Source organism: Lutjanus erythropterus, chromosome 2 (genome assembly GCF_056507025.1).
Source record: "Lutjanus erythropterus isolate fLutEry1 chromosome 2, fLutEry1.hap2, whole genome shotgun sequence".
NCBI classification, from domain to species: domain Eukaryota; kingdom Metazoa; phylum Chordata; class Actinopteri; order Lutjaniformes; family Lutjanidae; genus Lutjanus; species Lutjanus erythropterus.
In genome coordinates this window covers 12,569,310-12,585,461 of record NC_139318.1, presented here as the reverse complement: position 1 = coordinate 12,585,461, position 16,152 = coordinate 12,569,310, and the positions used below count along the sequence as shown (strand labels likewise).

Here is a 16,152-nt window from a genome sequence, read left to right as displayed (position 1 = left end):
GTAAGTTACTGAACTCAAACTCCAGAGTATTTTCAGAGCAGTGGGCTTTTGTTTTCAGGATAACGGGCTTAGCTTTCCATCAACAGACAAATGACGGTTATAAACAGCTGATAAACTTACAGTGGAGGACTCATCATTGCTTGTTATTGTCAAATTACAATGTGCTTGTCTTGCGCTCCTGCAGTGTTCCTGCAGCCTGCCTGAGCCTCCTTGCTGACTTTGGGGATGAGGGAGCAGGGAGAAACAACTCGCTTCCACCAGACTGTATATTAAAAAAGATTTAAACTTATTCAATATGCAGTTTATGACTCCACACTAACCCTCACTGTTTGGATGTACGTTTTTTTGGACATTTTTAGACTCCTTCAAGTATTTCAAATACACAAAACACATGCTCGTCAAGTATTTTGTTGCAAATTCTATCTTTTTTTCTGTACAACAAAACACTTATACGATACAAAATGCACTTACAAAAACTCAAAAGTAAATAAATGCATATTTTAAATGCATGTATAAGTTCATTGAATTAAAATACTGCCTATCTCTGCTCACAGAAAACTGCTAAATGTACTGCCACTCACTGAGCCACACAAGAAGGTTTAAAAAGTTCAATGTGGGTGTCACTCTTCGTCACAGTTATGCATGAGATGATATAACAGCTGAAAATCATCATACAAAGGTCTTTGCGTTGGAGCGAAGCAAATAATTCAGAATTTCCAATTCATTTTATACCATCATTTGCCTCTTCTGTGTTATGGCATTAGATCAGTGGTCTGTGTAGAGAGTTTTCAAAACTTGTAGGCTCAGAGATTTGGAGCAGATATGAGGAGGCGTCATAACACATTAAAGTGAAGCACCAGCTGCAATATTAATGAGGTAATTATGTTAATCAGATACCAGCTTTCATCACTCACACACAGTGATCTTTATGCCTCGCAGAAACAAAGCTCATTGTTCAGAGCTCTCCTTTCTGCTGTTTCACAAATATCTTGTTGATAGTGTTGATGATGCTGGGAGCTGATGCATGTCTGTACGCTCGACTGAGAAGCCTGTGCTCACTTGTCAAGCACCCGAACAGCTACTCCCACAGAAGTGATCTGTGTCACAGTTCATGCTGTCAGATGAAAACAAATCTCGACTGTCATACATTAATTCCATATGTGACACTGAGGACGCACAGGACTGAGGCTCTCTCAGGACACAGTGTTGACTCTGTTGTGAATGGCTGAACACACACAAACACATCATAGCATATTAGTATGTATGCTTTAATTACAGACACTACCAAGTACACAAATTTGGACACACTTTTCAATCAATATTTTTTCTTTGTTTTATAAGAAATGGTTGACATTATACGAACACTGTGTAAAGCTGTCATCAAAGCAAAAAGGAGGCTACTTTGAAGAATCTAAAACATCAAGGAGCAAAAAACTTTTGTAGAAGACCAAGGGTCAATGATAAAAAGCAAAAAGACTCTCCAACACCATCTTCTGCACTTGGAATCAAACATTTAATGACAATGATGAAATTAAGTATTTGATTGCAAGTGCAGAAGACAGTGTGGAAGAGGTTTTTTGCTTTTTAAGAGTCCAAAAATAAAACATTTTGCCTCGTTTTCACATTTTTTTCTTACATCATAATTACACATTTCATAGTTTTAATCTACAATGTTCACAGTTAGAATTAAAGACAAAAAAAACATTAAATAAGAAGTGTGTCCAAACTTTTGACTGGTACTGTAAGTCATTCTTGAAGTTCTATAAACTCAAAAATAAAACTTTACCAAGATTTCAGTAAACATGACCATGTTTTAGACCCCACAGATGTAGCTTTTATGTAAACCAATGCTGCCCCCTAGTGTCAGAAATGGCACTTCCCGCATGTGGGAAGGGAAAGAAGGGGGGGAAAAAAGAACCGGTCTTTTTAATAAAATGGGAGGGTTTCAACCAGAGGTTCCTGATAATAATATAATGCAATGCAAAACTGGAGTGATCCTCAAGTTTGACTCTCCACAGGGAGGTCAGAGTACAGGTCAGCTGCGGATTACTGAAATTTTAACAGGGGAAGATTTTCAAAAATTGGACATCTGGTGGACATCTAAAACATAAAGGCCAACTTCACTGCGTTCATACAATCACAGAGAGTTCAATTATACAGTCAAATTATGTCCCTGCATTCTGCATCCTATTCTGAGAACATGTCAACTCAACACAGAACAATGGCTGTTTTGATGGCTGAAGCGGGATATGAACCCATGACCTTGTTGTGAGGCAAAAGTGCTAATCACCATGCTGCCCAACTATTCATCAGTGTTGGTAGAGTATTTGTAATTCCATTATTCTTGGTAGTAGTTACTAGACAGGTAACTAAACATTTTTTTCTAATTAATGATGAAATTACAATTTCTGAAATCCACACTGACTTATTTCTTGTTACTTCTGTCTAACCTGAAAAGTGGACAATTGGAGATGATAGCGTACGGAGCGGACAAATGCAGTCTATTCCCTGATCTTTGACCTAACAAGTAAGACAGTTCAGGTAATATTAGCTAACTTTTAAATTAATCATAGTATAATATAAACCGTTCATCTTATCAGTATTTATTAACCACTGTAGCAACATCAGTTTAACATACCCAGCATCATCCATGATCTTCTTCTACGACATCCTACTGTCTAAACTACAGGCAATGAAAACTGTAGTTTACATGTAGGAACGCTATGTTGCTGCCCTCTGGTGGTCCAGAATTTTAGTAACTTCAATCAGTGATAATGGGTACAATGATAGACAAAAAGTAACAGCTGCCACTAAACTAATATACCTACACTAAAATAATAAACCGAGCAGACATTTAAAAATAAAACAAAAGTTACTTTCCCCAGTAAGTAATTACTTTTATTATTTGCTTGATTAATCGATTAGTGGTTTGGTTCATACAATGTAAAAAAAAAAAATGCTAAAAAATGTTGATCGCCGTTGTCCACAGCCCAAGTTGACATCCTCTAATGTCTGGTCTGAGAAACTGACATTAGGGAATTGGACATTAAAAAAAATGACTCAAATTTTGTTATTTGATCAAAATCTGTTATCAACATAGTGGCGATTAAAATAATAATCAATTAGTCGATTGATCATTGCAGCTCTACATTTGAGACTAATTCCTAAATTGCAGTAACTTGCCCAACACAGCCACTCATGGACAAGAGATTCCAGCTCAACCGAGGAGGATGCCATTAATGTTTACATCTCAAGCTGTCACAAGGACGAACCTCTCGTCCATGAGTAGCACGCCTCCTTCTGTGCGGTGATGCAGTCAGTGGGTGTACAGTGATTCCCTAAAAAGGCCATTAAACAGTAATTTGGAGATATTTCTAATTTGCCTTTTTTCATGCAGCTATATTCCATTCTTTGTTGACAGACTCATTCATCACAGAGGACACGGTCTGGGAATTGGAGCTTTGAGTGGATGCTGCCTACAGACAATCACCGCTCACTGTACTGTACTCTTGTTTTCCACTACGCCAAGCAATGAGGATGGAAACGTTACCTTGGAAACCAGAGTGACTGAGTGTACATTCCTATTAGAAGACACCGATAACTACTGACTGGAAATAACTGAAGGCCACAGGTGACAGTGACTACAGAAGGTCTGACACCTACAACATTAATGCAGATGACCCCACCTTTCTCAGGCACATATGTTGCATTTTCTGCCGGCTGATCACACATTTCTTGGATATACCATTTATATAACATGCAGCACATTAGGACAAAAATGGTAGAAAACAATGATTTGTGTATATCACATATTTCTCTTTTACACATTTATCTTCATCAATAATATTTAATGTAGAAAAATATATTATTAACTGTAAAAGATTTCTATGACATGCTACATTTCATCTGATGGCAGGTAGGGGTGTCACAATGTCAATTCTAAATCAAAAATCCATCAAAATGAGCTTAATCAAAAATGGATCAAACTCAAAAGTAGCATCAGCAGTTCTCCCAGTATTTTTTCTTTCTTTCTCTAACCTCACCTTCTTGCACACATCTGGCATGTATCAAAAGAAAAAAAAACAAAACAAAGACACACCAAAACACACCAAAGATGACACAGCGTAACTTACCCACCTTACATACCTTACCCTTTCTATCTTTTTAAAGAGGAACTTGAAAATGTACATGATAGTTGTCAGGGCATAATCTAACAATGGCATAGGCATCAGTGCTAAAATAAGTGTTTTATCTAAAATCAAACTGAATCATAACCTTAAAGATCATGTAAAGCAACAATAGTTGTCACACCACAAAAACATGTGTTATTAACCACTCAGCCAAATTTGAATGATTAAACAAATAACTAAGTGTATAAAATTAAGTCACACAACCATGAAAAAGTTAGTTGTGTGTCCGCTCTGCTGTCTCAGTGTCAAACACCACTATGACTTTAAAACAACCTGAAACATCAGACGCTCCATTCAGCAGCTTTATTGGACACCTCCAGACATGTTTGAGCCATTAGAGCCAGAGGACGGTGCCAGGATGTTATTTTTTTTCCTTCTGTGTTGGGTTGTTGGAACTGAAGTGAGCTGAAGTGAACTGCTGGGCTGATTTGGACTGAGAGAGTCGCTGAGGTTCATTCGTAACTAATGGTTAGGGAGGGTGAGGGGTCAGAGCCATGTTTCAGGTCCACCCAGAAAATCCTAAACACAAAAAGTGTTTAGCTCAGTTTAACATTCTATCACCACAATTCAGTACTAAATAGTTCTCAGCCTTTTTATGTGTTTTCTGCAACTCCTTTCTAACATGTTTTATGTTTTTAGAAAAATGAACATCATGGATTTGAAGAATTGTGACACTCCTAATCGCAAGTAATGCTACATTCATGACTAAGAATGCACAGGGCTGTTTGTGCCATCAATTATAAAATCAGATGGTTCTATCTTTTTCTGTGCTGTGTGCAAAAAGTCCAAAACAAAGGCCACTTTATCAAAAGTTCAGAGAGTGAATGACCTCCTCCTGGTGTGATGATAGCTTTCGTCCAGACAGAGAGCGACACTGCTGGGGGAGGCCTGTGATGACAAAGTGCAGGAGCTGCACGAGGCCTGGTCCACCCTGTAGGAGATGGAATTGTAAAAGACAGGGTTGCTGTGGCCGCCCGCCTCATCACAGTGAAGCGGTGAGGGACTGTCATTACTGGCTGGGCCACAGCACATGCAGGAGAAGAAGGTCCTGAGTCTGCTGGGTTCAGAGAGCTTTGCGTGCTCAGATAAAACATGTCTGTGCTCCTTTACAGGTGAAGGGAGGAGGTTCATACAGCTGGTGCCAGCCTCCATGGGAAGGCTCAGGTTGCACAGGCTGCTGTGTGCGTCCTTGCCGTCTTTATATCCAACATCAGCAGTTTCTGCTTCACCATCCGACACCTCTCCGTCCCCCTGTGCGTCCTTAGGCTGTGCGCCCTGCTCCTCTCCCCCTGCCTCAGGCCTTGCTTCATCAGGCTCCTCGGTGCTCACAGTGAGAAACCTCAGGACCACCAGGTTCAGAAAAGCCCCAATGACTGTCAAACCAACCAAAATGTACATGAAGCTGAATACCACATAGGGGGGTCGTTTCTGCAGAGCATCGTTCTCCTGCAAGGCCACAAAATCCCCAAATCCGATTGTGGTGAGCGTGATGAAGCAGTAGTAATAGGCATTGAAGAAGGTCCAGTCCTCAAAGTGGGAGAAGGCTGCAGCTCCGATACACAGGGTGCTCATGCATGACAGCAGACCCACCAGGACCATGTTCCCCATGGACACCTCTGTCATCCGTAAGCCCAGACCTTGCTTGGCCCTGCACAGGAGGTAGCGAACTAAAGTGTTGATCCTCTCGCCCAGGCTCTGGAACATGACCAGTGTCAGAGGAATGCCCAACACAGCATAAAACATACAGAAGGTCTTGCCAGCATCAGTGCGTGGAGCAGCGTGGCCATAACCTACAAAGTACACAGTACGTTGAAGGTCACATAATGGACTGTTGTTTAAAGGGATAGTTTGGCTTTTTTGAAGTGTGGTTATATGAGGTACTTAACCATAATCAGTGTATTAACTTCAGCAGATGGCAGTTCGGAGATATTACAGTCTCAGAGTCCCAGAAGCAAAGAATGATTATTTGTGTAAGAAGCTAAGCAATGTACTGCTGTGGACAGGCTCAGTAGCAAAATGCATTTCAGCCAACTAAAAACTCTATATCAGTTCAAGTGTATGCTGTATTTAGAATATTTTCACCCTTTTCCTTTGCTGTCAGACAGCCTTTTCTGACAGGAAACTGAAGATGTTATATCCATTCACCAGACTCTCCAGACTCTCTCTCTTTGACAAAAACTGCAGAACACATCAGTTGCTAGGCCATCACTGACATGATAAGTTATTTTGTTTGCTATTGTGTGTTAAAAGGTTCAGATTTACCCAAGTCAGACAATGTCAAACAAGTTAACCAATCAAAGCAGCAGTAGACTAGCAATTCCTATGCTCGGCAGGGTAGGCTGATTTTGGTGGCTTAGGAAAAGCGCAACAAACTGACCCGGGATTTACACCAGGCGCGCCTGCGCCGCAGAATGGCTGTGCCACGGTTTTGCTCCATCATGCACACGACTTCAATTTACACCAGCAGCATTTCAGAAGCGTTTCAGCAGCGGAGCGTTTTGCCCATCTGATTATGTTTACTTGCTCTGATTTTGTTGATTAAGTCCTCTTTCCTTGCTCTTTGTGCTTCTACCATGGATAAGCAGGCTACGTAGAAGTAGTAGTAGTAAGTAGTAAAGTAGTAGTAAATTGTTTATTTTCTGTCTGTCTTTATGATCGCGAGTCTGCACGGGGTCTTTTATTTTGAAAATCAACCGGATTCTCCCCTGTTTTCCGTGCCTGACTTCCTGCCCGTTCGACTAGCTCTGTGCCAATTGACGCGCCATTCGTCGAAAACAGACTCGCTGCGTATTCTCCGCGGAGCGCTGAGCCACTTCTGGGACGCTGCTGAGACACACGGCGGCACTTCTGGTGTAAATTACAGCATTGACTAGAATGGGTTCTATTTCTTTGCGTGCCACGGTGCAGCCGTTCCGCGGCACAGCCGCGCCTGGTGTAAATGCGGGGTAAGGGTGTGATAACTGGCATCTACTGTAGATAATACACTGGCTATGGGTAAGTACCTAATACAACCCCAACTTAAAAAACTGGAACTAACCCTTTAATGTCCATGAAGATTCACATTCATTAGGATTATGACTGCATTACACACTGCAAGGTGACAATTCTTAATGTTAAATGACTTTAAACCCCCAGAAGCGTTTTCACTTATTCTGCTCAGGTTGAACTTAAAGCTTGAGTGCTGGACTTTAAGTTACCAAACTACAAGAACCAATAAAAACAGGTTACACCTTTCCCATCCAAAAGGTCACATTTCTTACAAAAACACTATTTGCTCATCCTAATTCACCTCCATGAAGGTCCATACAGAGGACAAATTAATAACTTTCCTGTTTTGGTTCTATCTCTAGCCAGACAGAGCAGACTCACCTTTATTGACCACATCAGAACACCATGCCCTTTTTGCATGTGGGACAATTGCATAGACAGTCCAGATACAGCAAAAGTAATAGGAGGGTCATTCACAGATGTCAAGTGCCGTCAGTCGTCAAACAAATTCTTATCAGCCAACCTGAGTGACCATGTGCATGAGGTCTTGAAGAACCGGCCAGGAAACATGAACTTCTGAAGGACGTGGCAGAAACAGAGTTGTAAAGTTTTCTTTGAACTTTTCAACCTCATTTTGTTATGGTTCATTAGCTGAGGGCCCTGTGGTCCTGATTCTGTCGTCCTGTGGTCCTGTTTCTGTCACATTCTTCTGGCTCACATGGAATAACTTAACCATCTAACAATGATGGACGACTGGCAAACCTAATTTGCAAATGGACTGCACATTCATATGGGTATTTGAGAAGTCTGACAAAGTGATCCATGTTTGCAAGTTTAATTTTGTGTCTGCAGTCGAGTCAGATCAAGCCAAATTTTATTAATATAGCCCAATATCACAAATTTACCTCAAGAGGCTTCACAAGTCTTACAGTCTGTGCCAAATTAAATCGTTTCATTGGGTCAATTGATATTTTCTCATGTGTCATTTTCAGCTGAAGCTGGCAGCTATTTTCAGGGAGAATGCAATAAAAACAACTCTACCGTAACGGCTTGGCACCAAACCACAGACAGACACAGTTAGGAACAAGCCAACAAACACAGTGGAGCATTTAGCTGCTAAAATAAATTTTCCTTCAGAAGTGGTAGAGACCAAAAACAGAGCTAAAAGACAGTATTAGATATTGGATTTATATTCATCAAATGGCCAGAAACATGACTCCAAATGAATGCTAGTGTTGGTAACAGCTAGATGTGTAAATAAAAAACTGATTGCTAACAAGTTTGTCATAACAACTTAATTACATGTAGATGCATTAAGCAAAACTGAAAAGAACATTTAGGAAATGCTCCTAAGTCGCTGTCTGAAGAGCTCAAAGACAGCTGTGAAAAGTTGTAGTTTCATGCTCTATGGAGCACAGAGACTGTGCTTAGCTTGAATTTAAGTGACGGTGACCAGTTTTCAGAGAGGAAAAAAGTCCAAAGAAATTTCTCAAAATGACTGCATTCGAACTGTGTAATGTACCTCTCCACTCTCTTTCTACATGCTCACTGTGTTCCAGTCATATTTTTATCAAAACTTGGCTAAACAGGCCTACATTAGACGGGCCTACGATCTTATCAGGACTCTGACATGTTTATACTGAAAAGTTATACTGCATAAATAATGTTACATGAGTCTGACTCTGAGTTTGAAAGGGTCGTGCATGAGTTTCAAGACAAAAGTAGCATACGCATGAGAAGTTTTGAGAAATGATTAAGAAAATTCTTACTGTTCTGATATTTTTTATTTATTTTTACATTAAGATTATGAAAACTGGTTACTATGAGATTTCATTGTAACTAGGGGTGTAAATCACAAGTTTCATCACCATATGATATTGATTCTCTGGGCAATGATATCTGCTGATATCATACAGTTTCAATGAGATTCAATTCAGAGGCCTTCGACTGATACCAGACAATATCATATGTCCATTTAACAGATCCGGTTACATTTATGTCAACTCACAAATAGCAACTAAATTATGTTTTGACAATTTTATAACTGAACTCCTAGACATTTGTGACACAGACACGCCATGGGAGTTCCAAAATAAAGGCGTATCTTAAAGGTGACAGTATAGATCAATATCTTTGCATCTACTACTACGAATCCTTGTTCACTAGAAGTCTTCTTATGGACACCTATCAACCCTATACTGGTTAATGTTTCATGGCAGACATACATTTTTGGTGGAATATGCCTCAAGTTAATTTTATGTCACAATACCAGTCACTAAGTTGTTGTCGATTGTTTGCACAGTGCTCATCAGTGGGAAGTGGTAACATGACATAACATTTTTTACACAGCAGCCATATTGATATGAAACAGTGGGGTAAACACAGGTGTAGTGAAGCAGAGCCTTTCAAGCGAGCCAACATACTCGATAACGGCACCTTGACTCTGTTTGACATGACTGGAATCATAATTAGTATCACAGGCAACACTTGTGTTCACCAAACTATTTCATGTCAGAATGGCTGCTGTGAAAAATGTCTATAGAGAGGAAAAATGCCTCCCCTTCTGGTGGACCACTGTGGGACTTTACTTTGAAAAAATATGAACAACAGACTATGATGAGACAAATATTTCCCGTTTTAATTGTACTTTGAATTACACATGTGATGTTTGTCAGTTTAAAAGGTAATTTTACAGTTTATCGTAAAACTGCTTAAGTATCAAACTGTGGAGATACGTTATTAGAAAGACCACACGGCCAGAAGTCACAAGGGTGATATGAGTTTCTCCATTAGCTGCTGAAGATAGGATGCCTGTATGTTTTCACATGTAGTCACACGAGCAATGGGTTTTACTCATTCTTTCTCTTCCCAGCTGATAAAAGGTCCAAAAGTTACTGGACAAAACACTTTAAGTAAGACAACACAAAGCACAGCCATGTAGATGTTGGTGAGGTATGTTGTGTGGGACAGAGATGAACGGTTTCACACATTAAACTGTGACAAAGCTACGAAATATCGGGACTGTCTTTACTTGTAAAATTATGTTAAAAACTGACAAACATCGTGAGTGTAATCAGTAACACAATTAATATGTCTCTATTTTTTTCAAAATGAGGTCACCAGACACCAGAAGGGGTGGAATTTCACGTCTTTATAGCTTAAACTTAAGTTTCCATTTGCAAAATTACCAGGGGTGGAAGTAATTAATTACAAATACTCAAATTACTGTAATTAAGTAGTTTTTTGGGGTACTTGTACTTTTATGAGTAGATTTTCAAGTCTGTTCTTTAACTTGTACTTTAGTATTCATTATGCCATGTAATCTACTTAGTTACTTTTAAAATCATAGTTGAGTACTGAGTACAATTTGAATTCATATCCTGAGCTTTTATCTGCATTTTTGTAGCCAATAAAGTGATTTGGTAGCAAAAAAGCCAATGAAAACCAGGACATATGGACAAAAAACAAAACAAAACAAAAAAAAGTATATTTAATGACTGATTAATACTGGTAATTGATTTTTCATTAAGAATTTAACCAGTTAAAAACGTATTCATGGGTATTTAATCAATAGTTGTGACCATAACTGCACCTCATCCAGCTTTGTTTTGTCTGCTGGAGACATTTGCTGAATAAGGAAATAAAAAACTTGAAATGAGAGAAAAAAAGACAACAAAAAAAAAAACAGCCACTCAAAATGAGGAGGTATCAAATCAATTATTAATGATTAATTGATTGTTAGTGTTTTAACTACTGGTAAAGCAAAACACAGAAAATTTAGAGCCCTAATCTGAAGAGGTGATGGTGACATCATTGGTTAAAAGTAACTAATACTCTGATTAGTTTTTGTTGACAAATACTTTGTACTTTTACTTAAGTATTTTTCTAACACTAGTACTTTTACTTGTAATTGAGTAATATTTTAGCAGTGCAATAGTACTTGTACTTGAGTATAGATTTTCAGTACTCTTTCCACCACTGAAAATTACACACAACAGACATTTTTCACGGCAGCTATTTTGACAGGAAACAGTTGGCTAAACACAGGTGTTATTAATAACACTAATTAAAGTCCCTGCTCAGGCCAAACGATGTCTCTAATACCTGAACAGAAAAAACAATTAGTATCATTGACAACACCTGTGTTTGAACTATCATGGCTACCTGTAAAAGATATTCATGTTAGCATTAGCATTAACTCCCACTGCACCGCAGCCCTGTAAAACTCCACCTGTTCGTCCCCAGCTCCAGCTTTAAACTATATTAGTCGCCTAAGACACACGCAGTGAGACATACATGCTACTTTTCCAGAGTTTTTACTCACCGATAGTGGTGATAACAGTGATAGCAAAATAAAACGAGCCGGCGAACTTCCACTGCCTGCCGGCGCGGTGCGGCTCCGCCTGGAGGACCACTTTCTCAATCTCTCTGAAGTCATCCTCGGTGAAGCCGTACTTCTTCTTCAGCTCGTCCAGCCTCTGCTCCAGAGCCTTGTTCTGCAGACTCTCACTGTCCGACTCCAGCGCGTCAAACACGGCGGCGCCGATGAGCAGGTAGAAAACGATGGACACGATGAGGCAGAGGGTCCTGATGTTCTGCGTCTTCATCCTCAACTCCGGAGTGCGGAGCAGAGCGCAGGGAGGGAGGGAGGGAGGGAGTGTGCTGCTGCTGCTCCCAGAGACAGACACACAGAGACACAGAGAGACGTACAGAGGACACAGACAGGTACATCCATGGATTCCAGTCATCTTGATGTGCTGACTTGAGGCCCCTTTGGCCTGCTAGGATTACACCATAGGAATACAGGTTGTTGAAATTGTAGCCTGTTCTCTAAGCGTGTCATCAGGTGAAATGGCACCAAACCCTGCGTGCATGTGTGCACAAGTTACCTGAGCTCAGCAGCTGGCTGGCTGTGACTTTCCACAGGATGTTAGACTAACTTCAAGTTGCTCTCATGGCCTCATTCACCTTATTTAAAGTATCTTGTGTGTATGTCGTCGTGTTTTCACAAGTGCTCACTTACACCTGACACACACTGTCAGCAGATGTCCCCCTCAACTCACAATGTGTTTGACATCGTTGAGCACAGTGGAGCCGGCATCCTCTGTGGAGCTGCTGGTTCTGAATCCAATCTGGTGAGGGTCCATGCTGGGGAACCGGTTTCTCAAAGCCCTTCATCGGGGCGGTGGTCATTTAACCAAGACACTGCTGACTTTGTAGGCACAAGGATGCTGGTGGATGTCTTGAAGCAGGTGGAGGAGACAGTGACATGTTAAAGATGTCAGTAATAACATCTACTAGTTGGTTGGTGCATGTTTTTAGGACACAGCCTGGGATGTTATCAGGCCCTTTACTCATAGTCACTCTCAGCAGGATTTTTCTCATATTCTCTGATAGTAGCTGGCCCTCTGGAAGTGGAGTAGACTTTACAGCTGACTCTTTGTTAAGGAGGTCAAAGCGAGCATTAAATGTTTTTAGCTCAACTTGTGATGTGGCCTCACATATAAAGGGGGACGCTCCTGCTTTTGTAGCCTGTGACATTTTTAACGGCCTCCCATAAATCTCTCTCCAGTCTCTGATGATGTGTCTGTTTTGCCTCCTTGATGACCCTAAGTTTAAGTTCTGTGGTGTTTATGCATTTTTTTCACCCCATTATAATTTGTATGTACATTACTTTACTGCTGACCAAGTTCCAGTGTCTCACTTGACTTTTTCCTACCTACATTCATTGCATACATTTTTATGTACAGGGCAATACTCAACTTGCAGCATTTCTAAAAGCAACAATAACAGCTGACATGGTAAAGTATATTTCCAGAAGATCAGTGTATTTTCATTTTCAGTGAAAACAGCAGATGGCAAAAGTACACACATGCTGTACTCAAGTTAATGTACAGATACTTGTGGGGGAAAAAAGGCTGATAAAAGCAAAGGTACTGATTCAACCAATTTACTGAAGTAAAAGTGAGACAGTACAGGCTCTGAAATGTACTCAAAGCATCAAAGTAAAAAGTTGCTTTCTGAAGGACATTTCTATCATCTCTTTCTATCCAAAGCCGACTGACCTCACCTTTTCTCCACACTTGAGTCTCCCTCCCTGTCTGTTTTGTCTCCTTACATCTTTCACATTATTTTTGCCTTGTTACACCATTTTAGTTTTGTTACATCCTGTTACGTCTTTTATTTAGTTTTTGTCTTGTTACGTTTTCAAATTTTGTTTTCATTTTGTCACGTCTCTTTTGTTGTTTTTGTCTTTTCTACATATTTTATGTCATTTCTGTCTCACCTTTTTGAGTTATTTTAATCTTGCCTTAAAACTTAAGTAATGAGCCAGTTTTGAAAAAGTAAAGTACTCCTTACAGAATTGTTCAGATATTAGTGTTAAAATGTAGGGAGTAAAAGTAAAACGTACACTAACAAAGTATTTGTACTTAGTTACCTCTACAAAACAATATTGCAATTTCCATGTAAATAATCTGTTTTCTATGTCCACATCAAAAGTTTAAAAGCATTAATACAACTAATTAAACTCTAAATAGTACAAGTGGAAGTTAATGTAACATTTGAGTCAAGTGGGCCATGTATTGTCATGTGGTTTAAATACTGCTGTTCAGAAGCAAAGCTGGTGCATCTAAAAGGAGCTTGGTATCCTTGATATACAGACGAGGATGAAATTATTACCCCCCCTATGAAAATTTCATTTTTTAAAAGTATTTCCTAAGTGCTGTTAAACAGAGCATGGAATTTTTAACACAGTGTTTACAAATATCCTAGTTTTATTTTGGGTGGCTTACATAATTTTACTTTTCACACAGAAACAAAATTATTTCACAAAAAACAAAAACTACCAGGGTCAAATAATTAGCTCCCCTGATGCTAATAGTCAGTTGTGTATCGTTTCTGCTGGATAACAGCCTGCAGTTGTTTGTTGTAGTTTTCAACACGTCTCCTGAAGAATCCCAGCCCAATCTTCTTTGGTGAATCTCTCAAGCTCCTCCAGATTTGATGGTCTTCTGACATGGACCTTGGTCTTCAGTTCACCCCACAGATTTTCAACAGGATTCAAGTCAGGGCTTCATGCAGGACAGTCAGTAACACTTTGGTCTTCTGGAGGCAGTTCTTCACCAGGAGTGACATATGTTTTGGCTTGTTGTCGTGTTGGGAGACAAAGTGATGACCCAGACCCAGTTTTGCTGCTGACTGCTTGAGGTTTTCTTTTAAAATCTTCACATATCCTTCTTTCTTCATGATTCCTTCCACCTTGATGAGATTCCCAGTTCCAGACACACTGAAGCATCTCCACAACATAATACTCCCACCACCATGTTTCACTGTGTGGACGGTGTTCTTTGGGTTATACATCTCTCCCTTCTTTCTCCAAACATAAGCAACGTCTCTATGACCAAAGAGCTCTAGTTTCATCTCATCTGAACAAAGGACACACTTCCAGTATGTATAATCTGTCTCCAGGTTGTCCTTAGCATACTTCAGTCTGGCTTGAAGGTGTCTCTTCTGCAGAAGTGGAGTTTTTCTTGGTCTTCGATCTCAGCTCTAGTGATTGTCTTCTTTGAGACTAGTTTTCTTTCCAGAGTCTTTGAAATCTTTCTCTTCCTACCTCTGCCAGTCTTGTTCTGTACTGTGTGGCTCTCTTTGAATTTCTTGATGATACTTTTCACTCCAGTTCTTGACACTTTGAATCCTTCTCCTGCCTTGTGAGCATCAACAATTCTTTTTCTCAGGTCTAAACTGATTTCTTTTTTGTTTTTGGCATGATGCTTTCTCAAGTGACAGCTCAAACCCTTACTGAAGTTTTTATTCTGTGTGTAAATTGGAAGATAACCCTCAGTTTTAACTTGATTTTTCAAGCTTTGAGCATTACAAAGTTAAATCACATCACTGCACAACAGTGGTTTGTGCTATGACTCGATAAAAAGGTCAGTTCTTAAGGGGGCTAATAATATTGACCCTGGTAATTTTTGTTTTTCTGAAATAATTCTGTTGTTGTGTGCAAATAGAAATATTTTATGCTTTAAAAGAAAATAGAGTATGTTTAGAAATGCTGTGTTGAAAATTCCTTGCTCTGTTAAAAAAGCACTTTCAAAGGGGAGCTAATAATGTTGTGCTCATTTTTGCTATTCGCGACACAAGGATTGGCACTGTTTCTGAATTCATTGAGAGTTTTGCTAATTAAATATGGCAGAAAAAATGTAAATAACGAATCACAGTAAGCAAAAATGAATGAAAGCTGGAACCTAGAGAAAATTTACTGCCACTTTACTGCAAACTGGATTTTTTTCCCCTTCTTTTCTGTAAATTTACACAGCCGCCTCAGTAAAATAAAATGTCAGTTCTCAGTTCTGTCCTCTCATTTTGTGAAGTATTTTTTTCAGCAGACTTTCTTCAACTGACTCCCCCAGCTGTTAATCACTGATCCAGTGTTTAGAGAGGTCTGGGATACACAAGTGTCAGAGTGTCTGTGTGTGTTGTGTTTGTGGCTGCCACAGAAAAGCGCAGCAGAAACAGCTGGCTTTCCCAGACTCTACTCTCTTGATTATTTTGCCCCGTGAAGCGTTCATGTGCGGAGCATTCACAATTCGCTCGGCTAAAGTATTACTCTGAGCGATGAAGCATTAGCTGGTGGCAGCACTGACCTTTATCAAGCACACTTAGTCACTGAGTGATCCAGCAAGCCTTCATCATTAACTAAGTCCAACGCGCAGCAGACTGAGCGAGAGAGACACAGCGGAGATGATTTGTGTGTATGTATCAGTGCAGCTACGAGCAGGCCTGCTGCTTCATGGAGGTTCTCAGTGGTGTCTGCAGGGTTTTTGCTCAGTGTCATGCTAATTGGGTTCACAGCACAGCAACCAGAAAACAGGCAGCCTGCTGTAGCTCCGTGCTGCAAGTTATTTCAGTTTCATATCCTGCATGAAGTTCCCATCTATTTCAGGAGGGCATTCCAATTTGTGGGGCC

At 39.9% G+C, this 16,152-nt stretch overlaps 1 protein-coding gene across 1 annotated transcript; it reads right to left on the bottom strand.

Annotated features, from left to right (window-relative positions):
- Nucleotides 1-4,415: 4,415 nt before the first annotated feature.
- Nucleotides 4,416-11,819, bottom strand: LOC146331232 (potassium channel subfamily K member 15-like). The gene is made up of 2 exons (XM_084744186.1): nucleotides 11,503-11,819; nucleotides 4,416-5,980 (listed from the first exon to the last, which is right to left on the bottom strand). Exons 1-2 carry the CDS (start codon nucleotides 11,783-11,785, stop codon nucleotides 5,004-5,006), a joined length of 1,260 nt encoding a protein of 419 aa, XP_084600312.1. The 5' UTR covers nucleotides 11,786-11,819; the 3' UTR covers nucleotides 4,416-5,003.
- Nucleotides 11,820-16,152: the final 4,333 nt, after the last annotated feature.

What these genes read in the sequence shown, in the direction of transcription:
- LOC146331232 (XM_084744186.1), bottom strand. Translation starts at nt 11,785, where the DNA reads ATGAAGACGCAGAACATCAGGACCCTCTGCCTCATCGTGTCCATCGTT. An exon ending in CACTGTTATCACCACTATCG is followed by an intron (nt 5,981 to 11,502) that starts GTGAGTAAAAAC and finishes TGTACTTTGTAG; the next exon opens with GTTATGGCCACGCTGCTCCA.